At 32.1% G+C, this 23,752-nt stretch overlaps 1 protein-coding gene across 1 annotated transcript in view; it reads right to left on the reverse strand.

Moving 5' to 3' along the window:
* Positions 1-23,752, reverse strand: part of ETNK1 (ethanolamine kinase 1) — a 54,729-nt gene that overhangs the window by 14,336 nt on the left and 16,641 nt on the right. The window contains exons 2-4 of the mRNA XM_017669086.3: positions 20,868-21,127; positions 10,114-10,254; positions 7,528-7,670 (exon numbers count right to left, since the gene is read on the reverse strand). Coding sequence (XP_017524575.2) covers positions 7,528-7,670; positions 10,114-10,254; positions 20,868-21,127 — 544 coding nt within the window. The remainder of the gene's footprint in view (positions 1-7,527; positions 7,671-10,113; positions 10,255-20,867; positions 21,128-23,752) is intronic.

The raw sequence follows: 23,752 nt of genomic DNA on the forward strand, positions 1-23,752 counted from the left end.
TTTTAATTTTTTAACAAAATCACTTTACTGAACTACAGAATTGGAAGCCAGAACATATTATAAATTTTTTTTCTAGGTATCATTGGGAATTAGAGGGTGAAGACCACCATCATGATAAAATACTTTGCAGCCATGAATAAATTTTCATTTTCAGAAATTACCTAATGACCAAAATTACAAATGTTATATGTATAAATAGTAAACAAGTAGTGATCCAAATTATTAAAATACTATTCCTGAAGAGAGAGAAAAGAACACTTAATGCATAGGGGAAAAAAAGATAAATGGAAATAAAACCAAAACAAAATGTTTCAATTGGTTTCATTACAGGTGATAGACAAGTGACCTTTTTTCCCTTATATTTTAAATTCTTTACAATAAACATTACAAAGTAGGAAGAGGAAAAAAACGATAGTTTAAGAAGATCAAGATGTGTTCTCTAAACAAAACTGTCAATAGATAAGAGACTAAACACAATGATTTAGGATATACCTATCCAGGCAGCCCTTAAAGAAATAGAGATTAAGATTTACAAAGTTGTACAACTGAGCCAACCAGTTTTCATATGCAATTGTTTACACTGCAGCTGTTGACTGCTTTAGCTCTTCAAACACAAATTCTTGTAGAGCTCATGTTAACTGTTACATGCCAATAAAAATACACAGCCCCGTCCTGAAGCTTACTTTTGCCAAATAAACAGAAGCTTCCATTTCAATTTCCAAAATTATATTTAGAATTTGGCAAATATACTTAAAATGGCAGGTAAAACATACCTGCTTGTAAATACAATTTAAATAAAGCATAGATCATTTACACAAAAAGTTAAAAGCTGTTTCAGTATGAAAATTTTAGCAATGACTTTTTGTAGTAGCATTAATTCATTAAAACTATCCTTTATTTTTAAATGCTATGTTGAGTTTATAAATAATGAAATTTAAAAAACAAGAAAATGAAGCTAACAAGATACAGATGAGGCTGTTACCAGGCTCCGTGCATGTGAACAAGTGATGCGATAAACCTCCAGAAGCACGGGGAGCGCCGCCACATGGCAGCGGCAATGGCATACCTAATCTGTAGCAGACGAAGAGAATTTGGCAAACTCACATTTTACAAGACACAAAGCTTAAAAGGAAAAAATTAAAAAAAAATCTGCATTAACTATTCTTTTTCAAACTATTGCAAACAAAGTGGAACTCAACCTTAAATTTAATCTTATTCTGCAACAAAGTGAAATTAAAGAGGCCTACTTCCATTATTTCAGGTGCCAGAAAAATCAAATTACTGGAAACTGCTTTCCTATTAACAGAAAATATGCTGAACTTTTCTTCTAAAAATTTGACCTCTGATTTCTGGAATTTCCAATTATTTAGAGGAACACCCACATACAGTCTGATTATCTTAATTTTTTAAGACAATTTGTAATTGAGGTTTCAAAGGTAGGAAAGAAAGTACTCCCTAACATTTTGTACAGAATTTTATATGTGTGTGAATTCCCTAAGGTGATTCTCAATTTTCCAAAATCTCAAGGGATCCTCAAATCTAAAAAGTAAAGCACTGCTTTAAAATAAGAATATGTATTATTTATCTTTATTATATATAATTAGCACACTGATGAGCACATAATGAATGTAACTATAATCTGAATTTCCAAAAGCTACATTTTTCTTTTTATTACTATATTTATTCCATATCTTCATAGTAATAAGATCCACATACTGGGTTAAATAAATTTTTCAAATCCCAATATAGCTGAAAGTAGTCGGCCAAATTTTAAAACCAAGAAATAAAAAGTCTATTAATTAAGGTTATGTAATTCACATGATACATGCATTTGGATTCCTTTGTTATTGTTAAGGAGAAAGGGATAAAAATAAAAAGCAAAATAAACAATATGAGAACCTGCCAATCTTTCTAATTCTCTCTACTTACTCGGCAGTGTCAGGTAAGGCAGAAAGAACAGAAAAAGTGACCATGATCACACTACCAGCAGCAAAATACTTTTTCACAGAAAAAGGTCGGCATTCTGTTGTGGAAAACTTCCCTTCATCCCTCCCTCTGGCATCCAGTAGTGCTGCTTATGCACCTGTACCACAGCACTCATCCTGAGTGAAGTATGTTTTCCGATCTGACTCTTCCACTACATGGCATCTGACTTCCTAAAAGGGCAATAGGCCCCTTTCATCTTTCATCATACAATCCATAGAGCAATCCCTAGGCACAGAGAAGGCATTAAAATGTCAGTGGAACAAACGGGTTTTGCAGAGAATCCTGAGACACAAAGATAACACACATTTAAATGGGGAGAGGGGGGCAATGATCATGAACTAAGTGGGCCATATCTGACATTGTTATTCAAGTATGTAACTGAACATACAGTGGGACTGCATGTATGAGTAAAAAAAACACTAAAGTCATTATTTTAGTAGGATTTTATTGTCCATTTAAATTTTTTATTATCTGATTTAGGGATACTTTATTTTATGCTAAAAAGTGATCTGGAATACAAGTTTAAACAAGGTTAAGACTATACTTCATAAAAACTCCAACCTGGAAAATAAATTTGTATTTACTTAAATTTTAAAATAAAACTAACACAGAAAAACTCTGTCATTAAAACATCAACAGAACAACCACAACAATGCCTTTTCATGAATAAAGGTGGTTATGATTTAGTCTATCAAGTGACTAAGAATGGTGACTCACCCATTTTCCATTTATATTGTATAAAACTCTAAAGAAAAACCTGTTTTTACTGAATATTCCCAGAAAAAAAGCTTTCTTTTTTACTCTCACCCATTTTTATTCCCTTAAATAGCTGCAAATCAGCTTCTTTTATTTTGTTGAGAGTATAATCAATGACTGCCATTACTGAAATGTAAAGTTATGTATTAGCCCATACTGAACCTCCCATATTACTGATCAAAGCTTTAATGAAGAAATGGGGAGAGGGAGAAGAAGGAAACAGCCACCAATGAACATTCTGACAGAGCATCAAGACAGGAGACAACAAACTCAAAAGCTTTAGCAATTACTTCTAACCTGTCAGCAACTAAAAAATTAATTTGAAATTAAGATATTAGATTTGAAGTCAGTTAATAAGCAGTATTATAAATTGCTCTTAGTATAAAATGCTTTTTGAATTAATTATTAATTTAAGAGATGACAAAGTAAGTCTTATCTTACAGTTCAGAGCAAGAACCACTGCTTTTGGTTTTCTTATCATGTAACAAATTCTATCATCATACTGTTAAGTATTCTTTTCTACCTTTTTAAGATGTCATCGCACTGAAGGCAAGGAATGGGCCGCTGTTTACCACCTAACTCGGGGCACTAACTTTCCAAAATCTTGACAGTTACCATCAACCTCAGAAAGGCAGCTCACTCTTCTGCCATAATTCTCATTCCTGTCAACTGACACAGGTGAGAACAAGTAGAGGCAGCCTGCCTGTGAAGCCGACAATGTTATGTAACATTCACAAGTGAAAATCCCTAACATCTGCAGGGTGCTCAGTGTGAGTGAGTGAGTGAGTGAGTGAGTGAGTGAGTGAGTGAGTGAGTGAGTGAATGAGTGAGTGTGTGTGTGTGTGTGTACTTCTATACACGTGTGTGTGTACTTATATACACATGCACTCTAATCATTCAAGTTACAATACAGTTAAGAGAGAATCTGTAAGTAACTCTTAATGAAAAAAAAGACTAAACTGTCACCTCACATCTGTAGGCTGTAATTCCCCTAGTTATAGAGAATAGTTAACCTATGGCTTATAGTAACCATTTTCACTTAACCAAAATCATACATATTTTGTAAAAAGCATCCTGTAAACATAATAGAGGGGTGGCAAATTATGTGTGCTCAAGCCAAATCCAGCCTACAGTCTGTTTTTGTAAAAGTGTTTCTGGAATACAGCCACACATATTTATTTGTTACTAATGGCTATGTGCAACACAGAGCTGAACAGTTGCAACAGAGTTGATAATATGGTATGCAAAGCCTAAAATATGGACTATCTAGCCCCTTAAAGAAAAAGTTTGCCAACTCCTATCGTGGTATAATAACTGCAACTCAGACCTAAATAGTTCGGTACTATATACTTCATACGCACACCGAAAATCTTGTCAGGAACCATCTGAACTAGATACAATCTCTAAGTTACAAATAAAGTAAATTAAATTTCTAGACTACCAACAGTACAAGCACTACCTGGAACTCTTAAACACGCAGATTCCTAAGCCCATATATAAAAAAATTCTTCCTTAGTTGGTCTTCGATGGAACACAGAAACCTGCAATTTTTCCAAGTACCATAGGTGATTGTGATGCAAAGATGATATATAAATTACCTCTTAATAAAAAGGTAAAATGGATTTAATAATATAGGTAACTGTTAATCTACTGTGTTGTATACTTAAAACCAGTAAAAGATTGTATGTCAGTATTTTAATTAAAAAAAAAAGAAAATGATTCATCTAATACCACTACTGTTGTGACTGAGCAGAGGTGTAAACCCAAGTGTGCTTGGTTCCAAAGTCTGCATATTCTTTCTGACTTCTTTTGGTTGTAACTAGGATTTGATACATCTGCTTTTAGGAGTTACTTTGAGATTTTTAATCTAGTAACAATATACAAAGTCTAAATTATTACAGTTGAAAAATACATGTGGAGACTTCAAGATGATCCAATACAAACTCATGGAGTTTAACTAAAATGTGCACTTCTGAGAAATTAAGGGTCTGAAACATAGTAGAGATAGATACTGAGCTCCATGATTCATCACATCAAGGCCAGTCCCTAGGCTTTCATCTTTATGTGTATATACATATTTTTTTCTACATTTATTTATTTAGCAGATACAAAATGATGAAGTCCTGAGCTCAAATCACATGAATAACTTAAAAAGTGATAACAAATCAAACGTGTGTGTAATAATATGCAACTTAATCACTTATTCTATGTAGAGATTATTTTAATCCCAAAGGACTTCACACTTAACTTTTAGATGCTTTAACAAGGTAACCCACTAAGAAGGTAAAGAACTATGCAGTCTTTATTTCTAATTTTAATCATCCTCCTTGAGATTGCAGCTAAAAGCACTAATGCTATGCTAGTCTACTTATTAAATTTACTAAATTTATAGACTTTTAATTTTTTAAGTATGAGTCATAGTATCTTCTTTTTTCTAAAGGCAAATATGTCATATAGTTATTGTACTTTAAAACCATTAGCTCTTAATTTGGAACAGAGTAAGATTAATAATAAACAGAACAAGCTTCCTGGCCAAGCATTCGTGAGTTAGATTTTACCTCAACATTCCAAACTACCTTTTTCTCAATGTGTATGTAGCAACTAATCACACAGGAGTTGATTTGTTTTTAAATGGATGCCACAGAGTCCAGACTAGCCTTCCTGACACTATAAAACCATTAGCAATGAAAAATAACAGAACATCTACATAAGTAACACACAAACATAATCACAAAGACAAAAACAAATGGCTCATAATAGAATTTTACAAAGAAGGGCAAACTCTAAATAATATATCAAAACAGTTTCATTTGCTAACTGTGAAATTACTCTTCTGTGTAGGGAAGAAAAATTAAATGCAGAAGTATGATTTAGGTAACTTTGTAAAATAAACAAATGACAACCTTGAGCTCTTAAAGCCAAATTGAAGCATAAAGATTTTATGTGAAATTATGAGAACTTCCCATATTACTGATCAATAGTTTAGAAAGGCAACTGGTTTAAAAAAAAGAGAAGAAAAAATGAGTTTTTTAATATCTAAGACAAAGTAATCTGATTTTTTTGGTCCCTTGTATTTTAGTTTTATAAACAAGTTTGTTCTGTGAAATGAATATGCAAAAGAAACTTACAAAATAAAAATATGAAGTTAAAATTATATTCCAAAGGAAATAACAGATTCTCTTTGATTAACTTGCAATTAAAAATAAAGCTGAGTGTCCACTTCAAACATAAGATGAAGTCCCTCACTGAAATTCCATTATATAAAATGTGTTATTAGGTCTTTCATTGATTTAAAAGCTAATACATTACTTTAACTCATAACTAATACTTGTCTCACAAATGGCATTGAGATTTGGTTACCAGTATACAATGTGATAAATATATACTATGACAACTATATATAATAAATTGACAATAATAAAGGACACTGTCAAGTACTTCATGTTTTAGGGTATACTTGAAACTTTAAAGAAATGTTTCCACACAAAGACTTCAAGACATTCAAAATAAAAATGTTAGTTCAGTATTTTTTTTTCTTTTACAAGCAAAAAGTAGTTCAATAAAGCAAAGTACACACTCAAGGAGGGAATGCAGGCATGCTCCAGAGATGAGATGAGCAGCCCAGTATATTTTTTTAAGTAGAATATCCAATCCTCATCATAATATCAAATATAAAAGGCACTCAAACATGTTCTTGAAAATATGTACTTCTGTCTACCACTCTTGACAGTGTTCTTTGGTTGGTTTTCTTTAAGTTAAAATCAGTTACAAATATTAACAACCTTTGCAATAAAACAGTCTTGACTTATAATCTAGTAAGAATGGTCATAAATAGTAATTTAATATTTTATGACCATTTAATCAGAATTCTTTGGCTTTAGTATCTTCACAACACCACATTTCATTTGAAGTAATCCTGCAACTATAATGACTAACTTCAAACTGGTTTCCTATAAAACATAATAAATAGCTTCATATAGTTTCAAACAAACTTTTTGAATTAATACTAGTCCTTCAACCAAAACTGTGTTTTAGATTTCAAGTTATTATTTAAGGGCATCTATCATTTAGCAACCAAACCTCAAACCACTTTATCCAATAATATAATACAACCAAGTGTTTAAGTATGAAAACATAATGAATCTGAATGAATGATCACAGAAAACATTTAACCCAAAAAGTATCACTGTCTACCTCAAAAAATGTTAAAACTATTTATCAGAGCTTCTTGATTAATTTAGTACATAAAAATTTCAGCGACTACAAGTAACATTTCCTTCATCTGTGACTCCTTAGCATCAAAATATCTAACAAATCAACATAATAAAGAGGTAACAGGAAACCAGGAGACATATTTATTTATAATACTGTTGTCCTTCCCAACACTGAGAAAATTCTATAAAGCAGTGCAATGTCAGGTGGTTTTTCAATAACAACCATTACAAGCAGGTGCATTTTCAAACCATGAATTTAACAAATAGGTTTTACAGTTAAATTTATAAACAAAGTCATTTCATAATTTTTTATTTAAAACTCTTAGCAGGAACCACAAACTGTTTCTAATAAGCCAATTCTAAGAAACATATTTATACAAATACAGAGGCAATATATATTCCTAATTGAGCAGTTACCATGACTTGATAATCTAAAAGAAAATCTTTAAAGACTTCACACATTTTTTAAATCCCTGCATCTGAATTAAATTTATTTATTGAAACAAAGATCAAAAGACCATTAAGAACATCAAAGAAATCAACTTTACTACTGCTAAGGTCAAACACCTACCTTGTTTCTCATTGTAGATTATATTCTTACACAATAGGTCGTTATGGCAAAGCACAACAGGTGAGCCAAGGTTGGAAAGAATCTCCTTCATCCAAGTCATCTCTTCCTGAAGAATCTGGGAGCTTGGGATATCACTTAGGAACCTTTCAGTATTAAAAGAAGAGTTATATCTTGTTTATACTGACATTTTTTTTCAAGTTTGATTAAGGATTAAAATCTTTTTTTAGTAAAGTCTTTCCATTTAATTTCATCAGCTCCAAAATTAAAACAAGCCAAATTATTCCAAAAGTTGGAATAAAGAAAAACCTTTACAATGAACTTAAACATGAATAAAAAGAAGCTGAGCCAGTTAAAATAAAGGGCAGAAAAGTAAAAAATATATCACTACAAAATTTGGGGGTGAATGTAATACATACAGCTAATAGCTAATATTCAGTAAGTACTTTTATTTTGCTTGTAAAAATGTCTTACATTTATCTCCACTTCATAGATGGGGAAATGAAGACACAAAGTATTCAATAGGAAGTATAAGTGTATTAGTTTATTGGTTTATTATTTAAAGTTACAAAGACAGTCTTAAAGAACTAGAACATCTATTTCAAGCTTAGAAGGGTAAATACAGTATATATCAGCTACGTTCACATTTCAGATATTTACTATTGATAAACCAATTCATTATTATATTACAATTATATATAATCATTATGATTCTCATGATAATCATCACAGAATACTCACATTATCTATTAGATAAATTGTCTCAAGAATATTAAGACTGAGAAGGGTGGGAAGTAGTGTGCAAAGCAGAACCAGAGGTCACAGCTTTTTATCCTACACCCTTCTGTACTATTTATTAGGCTAGGTTAGTGTTAATTTGATAAAGGTGAAATAAAAATATAGGGCTACCACCAATTGTTCAATATCAACATCAGGCTCACAAAATTGCTGTTAGTTTATTCTTCCTCTTCACCCCTTAATACTTTAAGCCAAGTTTTCTTCATTCTTTCTCTACAGTCTCTCAACCCCTTAGTTTTCCATTTGACAATATAATAAAGATTCTGTAGGACTGAATTTACTTGAGTGATTCTGCCTATTCAAGTGGTTGCTCCCTGAACCTTTCCCTCTACTGCATTCTCTTCTATGCACATCTTCCAAAAGGAATGCTTACATGTTCTTTTCAAAATGCTGTAACTGTTCAAGAATCTACTTTAAAAAGTACAGAGTTGAAGAGAAGTAATGGGATTCAAAAGACTATGAATGTGATAATTACAATCATGTACACACAAAAAAGAGTGGAAGAAAATATGAAAAATAACTAGCATTTTAACTGCTTTTAATGTTCTAGTTAGGTATTTTCTATTAGGGCATGGGCTTTTAAATTAAACCCTGTTTTAAGTACTTTATAAATACTAAACTCAATCTTCACAAAAACCCTAAAAGGTAAATATATCACTCTTTTATTATTTCCATTTGACAGGAGATGAAACAGGTAACACAGCAAAACTGTTACCTGACAGAACTGAGATTTGATCCCCGGGCTCGTCTTGTGCTCTTAACAAATACAACACCGTGCTGCCTTTCAACTCTGCATTATCTTAAAAAAGTCAAGATAATCTTGCATTCACCACTACCAGCTACTTCATTATTTTCAAGTGTTTTTTCCCCAAAATCTCTCAATAAAGTAGCCATTTCAAAAGACGATTTTCTGTCTTTATTCTATTGCTTCCTAAATATCCAGCACACTAGACACACTTCCGTATGTTTGCCTTCCCTAGTTAAAGGGGTGTAATGTCCCTATCAAATTCAAAGTTTGACAGAAGAGCTGCAAATAGAAACACATCACAGTGAATCAAATTAATGTTTGAAATAATCCAACTCAGAACAACACAGCTATTTTTTTCCCTAATGAATTCTTTTAAAAAATAAAAGGAAACAAGAAAAAAATCTATAGGTCCTGCTAGCCTCTGTTTCTCTTAAAATGAAAACTTCCTAAACACAAGCTGCAATATTCATGTACATTTTAGATATAAAGGAAAAACAAAATTTCCAATTTTTGTACTAGTATTAATCATATTATGCAAAAATATGTTCACATAATTTAGAGCCTAAATACTGACCTATACATTTTTTAATAGAGAAAATAATAAAATACCTTAGTTTGAACCTAGGGAGTCAGCCTTACAAAAGCTGAGTAAGACTCCAAAATTGAATTTTCAGCCTCATTATCTAGAATTTAAATAGTCACAGTAAATTAAGACAGCCCGAACTTTTTCACACTCCAATATTATAACACTGGCCCCAATGTAGCCCTTTAGACCTATTCAAAACAGCCTTGAAAAAAAAAGAATTTTTTTAAAAAAGGTCTCTATGGCCAACTCATCTTATGGAAAAATGCACCCCTTCATGGTGATCTTTCAGTTAGCTGGGGGAGGCAGTTATTTCTGTAGTGCCATCTGAATCAAATGAATCAATGCTTTACTAAATGCAAAGGGATACACCAGATTTTATATAGAAACCTTGTAATTATCTTTGAAACCCTATGTATAGAGAAAACAACATAAAACATATTTTAAATGTACAGTTTACCTTTTATTAATGTCTTCATCTGCAAATCCTGTGGGAATAAGAGAGAAATATTTCCCCATCTTTAGCCATAGGTTAGATTTGGGGATCCAGCCATTGTGTGCATGGATAGCATGGATTTTAGCAAGCTGGCGTGCTATCAGCCTGTTTAAAAACAAAAAAGCATATAAAGAAAATGTTACACAGTTCATGTCTACCCATAGGCAAGCTAAAATAAATTGTCTATATTTATTTTATAACATGATTTCATTTTTATCATAGATAAGATTCAAAATAATTTGGCAAGGCAGCTCTCACGGGACAGGCAAAGAAACAAAGCATCAGTAGAAACAAATATCTCCAATAAATACGGCAATTTAATAAATACTGTGCCCAAAGGGAGCTAAGTGTTTGGAAGTTGGTGGCCTATTTTAATTGCACAGATGTTTTGGACCAACAGAATAATACAGTTATAATTATTTCAAGACACACATTAGATACTAAATGGAGAAACATTTAATTGCTCTGAGTCATTTCAATTTTGAGCCTTTGAAGTCACTGAGGTTAAAGGGCAGAAATGGACCAAAGTCAAAAAGTAACTAGGTAACCAGGAAGATAAATGGGTTTTATCAGTTAATTTCTATAAATGTGTTAAAGACAAATTCTCTGAACAAACATTAGGATTTTATGATGTCAGAACCAATCTTCTTAATGCAACAACAGAACACAACAATTTGAAGTTGTGTATACTTGTGTCCTTCCCCTTTGTATCTGTAGAACCTAGTACAGCAAATACTAGTGGGGGAATAAAATAAGCACAACAAACAGAAATAAGAAATAAGTTACTAAACAGCCAACAGACTAGTAGATAGAAAATGACTTAATAATAATCTACAAATTAAATTATTTAAAACTGGTAAATCTTCAAGATGCTAACAATCTAAAGTAATGCTCCCTGAAGTAAAGTACTAGTACCTATTTAACATAGCATTACCTAGGAATGAATGTCTGAGGTCTCACCTCAGAGCTACTGAATCATAATCTCTGGGGGGAGCCCAGCACTCCGCATGTTTTAACAAATTCTCCAGGTAATCTTAATCCACTATCAAGTTTATGGGGCATTCATAAAATGCTCTAATTCTACAGGTTGGCTCTGTACTGAAATCAAACTTTGGAAACTCAAAAACAAAACAAAACAAAATACAGCAGCTGGGATTCTACCCTCAGGAATTCTGATTTAATTGATGTGGGGTATAGCCAAGGCATCAAGATATTTAACAGCTTCCCAGAGGTCTTCAATATGCAAAAGTACTTGAGAACACTCAACTAAGGTACACAGTGAATCTAGCATTGTAGTAATCCTTTACCAACCTGTGATCAAGTTTTATTATATTCTTATTCTTTAGTGAATATTCTTATCTAGCTAGTTTCTAGTAACGAAAGAGTCATGATTTTCCTTTTGAGAACCTTCCACCCCCTTCACCTGTAGTTCATGTGCTCATACAAAGCTGATGTCCATCCTAACTTCCTATCCCACCTGCACCACTAACTTTAGGAGTGAAGATATGGCACAGACTTCTCTGAGCACTCCATACTTCAGGCCACAATGACTGGTCCAGGGTCTATTATCCAAGGTAGCACAGAAGGATTTGATCCCGGTACTTCTATTGAAGCTATGAGAAAAAAAGGCACTCACCCTGCCTTCCCCACAAGCTGATTAGATAAGCCTGCAAATGCTGATAATTGTAATTACCACTCTTAAGGAAAGTCTGCCAGAAAATAAAGCTAACAGAATAAAACAGAAGAGAATGATACTCCCAATGACACTGTTAGAACCACGTGGATCAATCTATGCTTGAACTCAGCATTCTATTATATGTACCAATAAATTCCTTCAAGTCAGTTTGAATTTTTAAATTTATCATCCTCAATCAATAGTCCTAAAGCATTACACCAAAATACTAAAATCTGTAATCTTATTCAGTATATGTGCCTTGGTTCACACTTCTCAAACAAATTAGCAAACAGTTCTTTATAAACTATCACTGCTTGACCTTCCCTAAGACCATATACTCGTATGTCTACAAGAATACCACAAAAAGAAATCTTATGCCAATCTCACATATATGCAAAGAAGGTTAAGCCCAAATGAACATAGGGTACTTCAGGTACCAGGAAACTTCACTGAAAAATCCAGGTGATGACAAAACCAAAACAAAGGAGAGTACAAATACATACATGTACAGTGTATATTAACATGTACATGTACATATTTATGTGTGTATATATATGTATGTGTGACAGACATATTTGAGGCCAGTAAGAACTGGTTTTAAATTTTTAAGAAGGGGAGTTGGGACAACAAGCTTGAAGAAAGGCAAAATCCATGTTACATAAAACTCAAGGGGCAATCTATGTCAAAGAACATTATGTCCTAGAAATGTTTACTGAACAAATGAGAATGGTGATTCAGGAGAAGGGTCACATAGTAGAATAGGTATTTAACACCAAAAAACTTTGTTTACTGTGATTTTTTTCAAAATAAATGAATAACATCATTTTATATAGTTTTACGAAACCCTGATTTGCAAGATATAAAATGTACTCTCAAAAACTATCTGATTATGTTATTAAGATGGATTGACTGGAATAACAATTATATGGCAAATACTTCAAAAATGAGAATGGCCACCAGTCCAAGGGGCTCTTACAGATTAATGGAACCTGATGAACACAGAGAGCTGCTGGAAGAGAGAGCATCTACTAACTTTAGTGCCTGGACAGAAAGGCAGAAGGGTGGGTAGTCAGGGAGGAACCAGGATTTGAAGTGATTATGTAATGCAAAAGCTAAGCCCTTTCCACAATAAAATATCCTTATAACACTATACAGACTGTTAGGTTTCATTCTGACTTTGCCATTGTATTTGCAGCCTGAATTTATTAGCAAATCATTTAATTTCTCTGAGTTTCAAATTCCTTGCAAGGAAAACAAAATTATTGGACTAGTTCATAATCTTTTAAGTCCTCCTTCAAACCTAACATATGCTTCCAAATACCAGAAAAAATTTACATAAAAATTCAATCATTTAAAGTTTAAGTTCATATTCACATTCATGTATGAAGATCCTGTAGATCTTATCACACCAATTTCCTTCTCTAAGTATTAAATAAATGTAAACTATGGAAAGACAGAAGGAAAATTTTCCAATGAAAATAATTTTTATCAAAATCTATCAAATAAAATTTTCTCCTTTGAACAAGTTTCTGAAATAATGAGATTTATTTTTATAGGAAGTTTTTAGAACATTTCTTCATGGGTGATATGTATCTACTCAAATAGAAAACTAAAATATTAACAATCATCAGACTACAGCAAAATTAGTATCTGCAAAAAAACTATACCAAAACTTAAAGAGCTAAAGATTAATATCTTGCAAAGTAATTTACAAGACACATTTGCCCTATCTATAGGTGATTAAAATGAAATTATATGAAGGGCAAAATTAGTATTTAATGATAGTATCATGTTTATATAATAAGTAAAAATATTCCATGTTATTTAGAATGTTTTGTCTTATTTTCCTCTACAATTCAAAATAAAATAAAAGCAAATAATACTTAGTAACTGAGATTGCTTTATCAATACTACTGATAAATACTACCACTAAGTTTTCCTACAAGGGGCAAAGATTCATACGTTTTTCTTCTATTGTCTGCACTCAGCACTTAGAGGAGGTACTTAACATATTTGATTAATTAGTCATTATCTTGGCAACAGACACAGTGCATTTTAAAAAATTTACCCTAAGACCAAGGGATTCTCCCACTATCAGGTTTATTATAGATGGATTAAAATCTATCTTTGTTTTTTTAAAAATATGACATAATAAGGGTTCTAATAAAATAAATGCCTTACTATATAAAAAGTGACCATGCATTTCAAATACTACCTGTTCTTTGACAAGAAAGACACATGAAAGTCTAGAATTCAATTCAATTTCCACAGGTCTCAGAACTCCTTGTCTACCTTTACTGCAGCAAAATTAGTAAGAAAAGGAAGAAAATCTATAATACAAATATCCTCTTGGAAATAACAAGTATAGTTCAATTGTAAGCACAGCACTTATGTACATAAAATCTAGCCCTTGCTAAAGGATTTTAAAAATTAAGTCCTAATTACAAGTTCCATACTCATCTAAATTTTTGATAAATTAGGCTTGAATAAAACATGCAATTTGTGAAGAATCACTTAAAGAAAATTAAGGTTTTACCTAATAAATGAATTCAAGAAAGTTGCACAACACATAAAGATCAGCTGCAGTTCTACATTATCAATGAACAATCCAAAAAGGAAAGAACAAATTCATTTACAATAGCATTAAAAAGAATAAAATACTTAGGAATAAACTTAACCAGAGGTGAAAGACTTGTATACTGAAAATTACAAAACTGCTAAAAAAAATTAAATAGAGAAATAAATGGAAAAACATCCCATGTTCATGGATTAGAAGACATAATATTAAGTTGTCATTATTACCCAAAGTCAGCTTTAGAGTCAATGCAATCCCTATCAAAATCACAACAGCATCTTGTTCATCAATAGAAAAATCCATCTTAAAATGCAAACATAATTTTAAGGCCTGCAAAAAAACAACCTTGGGTGGGAGGGGGGTAGATGGGGGAGAATAAAGTTGAAGGTCTCACCTTCTTGATTCCAAGACTTATTACAAGGCTACAGTTATCAAAACAGTATGGTACTGACATAATGACAGACATATAGACCAATGGTCTTAACAGCCCAGAAATAAACCCTTGAGTTTACGGTCAAATGATTTTCAGTAAGTGTGCAAAGACCTTCAATAGACAAAGGACAGTCTTTTCAACAGCTGGTGCTGGGAAAACTGGTATGTACATGTAAAACAAAGAAGCTGAATCCTTTCCTTACATCATATACAAAAATTAACTCAAAATAGATCAAAAATCTAAATGTAAAAGCTAAAACTATAAAACTTACAAGAAAACTTAGGGGAAAATCTTCAGGACACTGGATTTAACAATGATTTCTTGGATATAATACCAATAGCACAGGCAACAAAAGTAAAAATAGATGAATTAGTCTACATCAAAATTTAAAACTGCATCAAAGAACAAAATCATAAGCATGAAAAGGCAACCCAATGAATTACAGACAATGTTTGCAAATTGTACCTGTGATAAGGGGTTAATGTTTGGAATATATAAAGTACTCCTACAACTCAACAAAAACAAACAATCCAATTAAAAATAAAGAACTTGAACTCAAATTTCCCTCAAGAAGGTATTACAAACAGCCAACAAGTCTAAGATGCCAAACATGACTAATCATTAGGGCAAATGGAAATCAAACAACATGAGATACCATATTATATAGCCATCAGGAAGGGTACTATCAAAAACAAAAGTTTAAGTGTTGGCAAAGAGATGGAGAAATGGGATATCTTGTACACTGTTGGTGGAAATGTAAAAATGGTGCAGCCACTCACTAGAGAAAACAGTATGTCAGTTCCTCAAAAGTTTAAAAAAGAACTACCACATGTTCCAGCAGTTCCACTTCTGGTTATACACCAGAAAGAATTGAAAGCAGGGTCTCAAAAGGGTATCTGTACATGCGTGTTCATAACTGCATTATTCACAACAGCCAAAAGATAAAAGCAACTCAAATGTCCATCCATGGATGGCTAAGCAAAATATGGTATATACATAAAATGGGATTTAAGAAACCTTAAAAAGGAAATTATGAGTCACGCTACAACATGGATGAATCTTGAAGACATCATGCTAAGTGAAATGTCAGTCACAAAAATATGAACATATAAATTTTTTGTTATTTGTATTCTACAATTAAAAGGAAATTTTTTAATTAAATAAAAATTTTAAATGGTCATTTGAAAATGCAATTCTTAAAAAGACTATAGAGTACTTCAATTGTTTTTTATTAGAGACTTTATATACAACAGAAAAAAAACACTTAAAAAATCTTTGTTAAGGTAACAGCATTATTTAAACCATTGATTTTTATTTGTAAAAAAAAGAAATCTAAGAATTAAAGATGTCTGATTTTCACTAAATTGGTCTTTCTTCTTCCTACCCATCAGTAAAGTTTTATTGACTAATATCAAAGCAAATGTACTGTAAAATCCTATATACAATAAAGTCATGTCTGAAAATCTCAAAGCTTCAGAAAATTTTCTCTAATACTCTTAACTGCTCCCCTTTTAGAAGACTTAAAAAAATTAGCAGCATTGTACCATTTACAGGCACTTTTTGAATTTTAAAATAATCCCTAATCCCATCATCCCCATGGAGTTTATCTCATGTTTACACACTCCTTTTGCATTTTCACATAAGCAAACTACTGCCTAACCTACTGTGGCTACAGCTCAGCTATTAAGCTCATTTTTTCATCACAGACCTGCATCAGCCATTTTGCATGTTCTAGACAACATTCAAAAATATCAACAGTAGAATACTTACTTGTGTTCTTGTGCTGAAGTACCTTTTATATATCAATGTAAGAGTTGGCATGACTGAAACATGGCATATAACTTTCTTTTATTAATTACTCTACATTGATATATTGTGCTATGGATTGCCAAAAGAGAATATCACCATTTTACTAACAACCCATAATGTACCAGTTACACTATAGTACCTTCATCACTGGAAGTCAGTGTTGTTCAGTTATGCTTTTTGATAAATGTGTAATAATTCATTTTATACTTCATTTCTCCTGTTATGTCTGTTGCTTGGCTTTTATTTAAAATTCTGCCAGGATTCCCCACAAGAGCAAAGTTTTAGAGAAATACATGATGAGAAATCCTGAATACTTTTGGATTTCAAAGTATTATCTGAAGGTCTCCATAAAATTTGATTGCTATAAAAATTTTCAAATAAAGCAGGTGTAAATGTCTATAAATCCTTACTAGTTAAGCATTAACTTGGTGCAACTTGTCTTTACCTATCATCCTTTTCCCCCAGCATCTTCCATGTTCTGCCTCATCCTTTAAAGCCCAGTTCAAATGTAACCTCAGTGAAACACTGCCTACATTCCCAAGTGTACCAGAGTAAACTATCTGTACTTTTTTTGAAAACCTTTTCTGTTCTCCTGTGTATACTATTTACCTTATTTTATTCCCAAGATTGTTGTCTGTCACAGACTAAATTACTAGAACAGGGACAGTTTAAATTCTGTCCTCCACTAAACTAGACGTAAATACCTGTTTTTACCTCATATATATGAAATTCATTTCTTAAAGGAGAAGAGCTAAACAAGCACATCATCCCAAATTTACATCACTACTCTTGTCTTGGGGCTCCAGAATCATCATTTATTCAATTGTTATTTTTTAAAGTTATTTGTTGTACATATAAAACCATATTCCTTTTTAAAACTATTTCTAATTCAGCTACTTATTAAATCAATATGCCTTGCCTCAGTTTTTCTTTTTGTATTTTCTGTGCTTTATTGTAATTAACAAAATCTCCTAAGTGCTTAAGTATGCTGTAAAAGAATTATTACATAATGTGAAATAAATTTACTAACAAAATAAGTTGAACAGTAAGCATTACAACTCATAATGTCCACTAACCATATACTGGAGTTCCTTCCTCTCATCTTTTGCTTCCTTTCTCAGCTCCCATTCTGCTTCTCTTTCAAAATTGTAGGTCAATCCAATATATCATTTTTTGCAAGCCAACTGTCATAAAATACGTACTTGAAAATACTGATGCCTAGTCTCTGACAGTATTCTTTTTTTTTTAATGAAATGTGAATACACCATTGAAGTATCCCAGACATTTTCACTGCCCTAAAAATTCTGTTTCATCTATTCATCCTTCCCACCCCCTTAACCCTTGGCAATCACAATCTTTTTGCTGTCTCTATAGTTTTGTCTTTCCCATAATGTCACACAGTTGTGGTTTAACACAAACACGTTTGTGATACTGTGTCAATAGCATCTTCCTACCTGAAGGTCCTTAAAAAGATCAATTATGAAAAGCTTTCCTGTTAAAAAGAAATTCTATAGTAAGCTTAATGATGATTATTTACTTATACAGGATGATCAGAAATCAATCAATAGGGCAAAGTCTGCATTTGTTTTCTTCTTTAGTCTATTTACTTCAATTCTACAAATGTTCATAATAAATTTTTAAGTGGTTTAACAAAGTTCTTATTTTCTCCTTTTAATGTTCTTTTTTCTCAATGAGCAAATAAACAGGTAAAGTTATTCATCATTAGTATTCTTTTGGGAAGTACTTTTACTAACAGCACAATCTTCAAAAAAGTACTTAAAGCCCTTGCATCTATTTTTATCTATTAAAGATACAAATCTTTAAAATGGGATTATAATATTACCTACCTACTGGGATTATTTTGAGTTGAATTTATTAACATACAAAAGGTATTCAGAACAGTATCCAGCTCAACTTAAATGCTACATCAGTATTAGCCAGCATCATCACTTTAATGTATCATTTCTACAAATCAACAGAATTATACCTGTTACTATTTTTCTTAGTATTAACTAAAAAATAAACTATTAAATGAAATGGTCTCTTCAAGGAAGTTAAAATAAAACAAATGGGCAGTAATAACCTAATATTGCTTAGTTGAGAAAGACTCTGAGGTGTTAATCTAGTTTCAGTAGGAAAGAGTTCCGAAACTCGTTTATATTGTCTGTAACAAACAAGGGATGTATGTGTATGGGGGTGGGGGGTGTTATATGCTATGACACCAACCTTATGCTGCTTTCATAGACATTAAGGAATAATATGTATAAACACTATAATAAGTAACACTTAGAGCAAAAAACGTCCATGTTTGAATTTTAAAACGCAAAAAATATGTTCCTAAAAACATTAATAAAGCCAGTAGATTGGTAACATCCATGACAGTTTCCCTGAGTAATATTTTAATACTTTCTTTACTTAATGTCCAAGTTGTTAGAAGCTCTGCAGAAGCTGGATAAAGTGTGAGAAGTCTTTAAAATTTTTTTAATAATTGTGAAATCTAACACACAGTGTTTACCATATAACAGGTATTGTTCTAAGCTTCTTACACATATTATCAACGTTAATCCTTACAACAACCCTAGAGTAGGTACCATTATTATTCCCATTTTTTAGATGAGGAAATAGAGGCACCAATTGTTTTAGTACTATGCCCATTCACACAGCTCACAAAGCTGAAGCAATCTGGCTCCATAGTGTACTCTTAGTGACAGAGCTATACTGCCTAATATAGAATTTCATATGGCTTCCAATTTCATAACTTTCCATTATCACTGAAAAAGAAAAAAACTTCCCCAGCATCAGGTTTCCATCATGAGACTGCAGAGTAAAAGGAGGTGAGATTCTTCTGAATATGAACTTCTGACCTGCAGATAGTACCAGTAGTTCAACTGAAAGTTTAAATTTGGTGTATTAAAGACAGATTGGGAATATCAATGTAAAAAGTATTGAAATGCATGTTTTACAAAGGCAGTTAAAACTTGCTACCCCAGTAAACATGGTATTGGCCTTAAGAAATTTTTCTTAAATCTTTTAGACACTGTGTCTAAAACTAGTATTTTCCTTGCTATTTTAATTACTAGGAAGTTCTTCTCTAACAATCTTATGGAAAGTATGTTTTGTATTTGAATCTAATTCCAGCTTTCCTTCAGCCTAATTTATATATCTATTCAGTTTTCAACATTCTATACATCCTAAACAGTATACTCATGAAAGGGAAAAGAATATACCTTGATGGCTAAAAATTAGGATTTCAGTATATTTCTATCCCAAAATATGTTAAGATATTATTTGAAACAGGCTTAAAATAAGTCAATGATACAGGTCCATTCCATTTTCATCAGTGTGTTAACTCAGCAATTCTTAAAATATGATCGAGGACCCCTGTAAACCTAAGATCCTTTCAGGAGGTTTGTGAGGCCAAAACCACATTTTAAGATATTATTTATCTTTCCAATATTCTCTAATTTTCTAAAAACTAGTCTTCTAAAAACTACATGAAATGGTATGATATCATGATGACAACTGACAGAATATATAACTGATATTCTTGTACTCTAAAAATGTTTTAATTTCTAACATGGCAAATACCAATAACTGTAACTCACATAAAAGCTCTCTGGGTTCTCAATAACCTTTAAAAGTTGTAAAGGGGTCTTGAGACCAAAATGTTTGAGAACTTCTGGTTTAAACTATGTATCAACTTGCTGTTTTCAAATCAGCCCATAGGCTACTTTTCAAGAGCAGAAAGAGAACTTTACAAGATACCAAGTTTAGAAAAAAAAAGCATATGCAAAACATTATTCTTGTAAGAAAGGTAATACATTAAATTAAGTAATAAGAAGTTTTCAAGGGAAACAAAGAAGTATTAACAGAATTAATATTAGTAAGCAAGAACTCTGAAAATATTAGCAACTGATTAACCAAACTTAGTAAGAAATGTCTAATGCTTTGATTTAAGCAATACTTCAAAACATTAAGAGAAAGCCTTGACCGTATGAAGCAGACTAATCCAAAACCTCTTACAGCCCTTCCTTTTGCAAAACCCAACAAGATGACAGATGAAAAGGATTTTTTTTCTTTAGCAAAAACAAGACCCTAACAAAAGAAAGCTTCTGTTAACCAAATAGGTACTCAAGAAAGAAAAGGTAGTTTTAAAAAACATTTCCTCAGTCCAATTAATAATCTTATTTTTCAAAAAGAAAAATACTTTTGAAAAGGAAATATACCTGAAAATAGCAGGGTTGCAGACATGCTTTGGATCCAATGCTTCTCCCTGTATAAATTCATAGCACAGTCCGTTATTGAAGGTACAGTAGAGCTGGGGCGCACAGCCATGAGCCTGCAACACTCGGAAACTCTTCACTTCCTCATCTCGATCAACTAATAACTCGGTCTTATTGCCGTAAATTCGCACCAGGACTACATCTTCCATGGTATTACTCACATAGCAGCCAATAAGTTTATTTGTGATTCCATCTGTGAAAAGCTGCCAAGAAAAAAAAGGGGGCAGGGGGAAGAAAAGCAATTACATATTTTTACAAAATGGAACAGGAGATACTTTGAAAATAACTAGGTAAGTACTAATTAAAAGAAAATATCTACTTTTTAACATGAAACAACTTTTGAATACAATTTGAATTCCAGATTTAAACAAAAAGGAATGCAACTGGTTAATATGTTGCCCTTCATTATTACAACATTGTCTTTCTTGATCCAAGTATTACTTATTCAACTACAGTATTTATATACAATTTTTTGATACCTACTCTACCTTGTACTGCATCCACTGCAAATGTATGTATATGTACACACACAAAAAAAAATCTCTCCTATGCCTACAGGGGCATAACCCTCCTCCTAGCATGGTATATATGATAAGGGATTGGGAGAACTTTTCAAGAGCTTTAAGTTATTTTGAATCCTTTTTTAGATCTGAGCACAAATAGTGTATTTAAAAAACAAACAGATGATTAGCAATATCAGTTAAGTCTATTCAAAAACAACAACTTTTATTTTCCTCTATAGTAATTTGATACTAAAACTATTCTTCTATTTATCCAATTATAATTCAGAGCTTTGTAAGGCTCTCAGGTGGAAGAAAGGAACAAGACGTAAAAGTGAAAGCAAAAGTTAAGGACATTTTTTCCAAGACAACTGGGAAAGAACAGGAAAATCGAACAAGTTTTAAAATATATATACATTTAACTAATGCCTGAGAAATAGGGTAAATGTTTCCATTTCAGTAAGATTACTGTGATAATAAATGATTATCTAAAAAGGCTTTAGAGCTTCAGATGAAAATTTGAAGAAAAGCATTTACTAAAGTTAATATACACCTAACAAGCTTTTTACATAATGTTTTTTTATTATATACAAGGCTTAGTAGTATTATTACTCACCTATACAGGTAAATTCTATGAACTAATATAAAGAGACATTTTTTAGTATCTTTGTTTTTAGGTATGCAGAAACAAATTCTGCTTTTCACCTAGATTTCACAAAGATTGAAGGAAGTCATTAACAAGATTCATATATACTTAAACTTAATGCCTATCATTTTATTAAAATACGTGTTGATAATATGGGTGAATATAGTAACCACACTGTTTTTCTTGTGAAACCTTCATAAGAGTGTATATCAATGATACGTTAATTAAAAACAAAAAAACACACACAAAAAAAGATTACTGAATAAAGATTAATGAAAGCTACATAGACATATAAAAGGATGACACAGATCAAAACTCCAACGGCAATGATGTTAACATTCTCCATTGCACAATAGCCACATACTTGGAATGAAACATAGTCACAATAAATCCCTAGGGTAAAAAAGTAAATATACGAACAATGTAACTTCACATTATAAAAATATTTTATGTTTAAATAAGGATAAAAATGTCCACAACAATATTCAACAAAACATTAGGTAGTTTAAACTTTTTTCTTGTGGCTTATGTGTTTGTTCTCACCTTTTTTTCCCCCTGCAGTGAACCTAGTTTACATAAGAAAAAATTAAGTAATTAAGAAAGAGAAAACAGCCTAACAGGCTAGGAGCTGACTGGGCGCACACAGCAAGGCCTTGAGGTTCTGTTGAACATAAACAATTTCACAGAGTATCAACATCAGATGAGGCCAGTCAGTGACCATCAACGGATCAAATCAAAAACAAAACCACTCTGTAATATATCTGGACATAGACAAAATCAAGAAATTTTTTTCCAAACCACAAAAATTACCAAACATACCCCTATTCTGGGTAATATGAGTGACTGCAGTCAGTTTTGTAGTCACAGTTTTGGCCACTCTTCATTTTTCCCATCTTGTAGCTAAGGATAAGATGCCCACAGTACCAGACTTGCCCCACTACCCCCTCCTAAAAGCAACCAATCCAGAGGTAAGCCTTGCTTCCTCGAAGCCTCCGTCAAATCACTAATCACACCCAAGTCCTATAGTAAGTCTTTCTAACCGCACTTAGTGAGATGCCCAGCATTCTGCCTGATACAAGTTCTCTCTTTACTGCAGTAACTAATAAAGCCAGAAGGTGTGTTTCCTGATTGTCTCTCAAGGAGAACACTAACTTTAAAGATGTGTAGATAAGGCTTTTTATCCTTGGATAAATCTACATATAATTCAATGTGCTGAACCTTATAAAATAAACAATTAAAATAAACTAGACATATACTAGATAGCTATATATTAGAAATACAAAATTCCACCTCAATGGAGGGAAGGGTGGCAAAACTAATACAAATATTGTGAAGCTTAGTTTCAGAGGATTTATCCTACACCTGCAAGTATATAGGATAGTACTAGTTCATAGGATGAGCTACATATAGGTTTGGACTCTAGCTGTGTCATCTACAAGCTGAGTAACCTTAGGCAAGTCACATAACCTCTATGAGCTTCATTCTCATGTGTAATACTAGTATACTACAACCTATAGTGTTATGAGGATTAATGGGTTAATATACATAAAAGCACCTCCACATTTAAATTTTAACAAAGGACACCAAAGTAATTCATCATGAAACCATAAAATATGATACTGCATAATTAAAACAAAAATCTGTGTTACAGATTTAGAGATTAGTCCTGGACTCTGTGCTGT

The sequence above is a fragment of the Manis javanica genome, chromosome 15 (assembly GCF_040802235.1).
Source record: "Manis javanica isolate MJ-LG chromosome 15, MJ_LKY, whole genome shotgun sequence".
Taxonomy (NCBI): domain Eukaryota; kingdom Metazoa; phylum Chordata; class Mammalia; order Pholidota; family Manidae; genus Manis; species Manis javanica.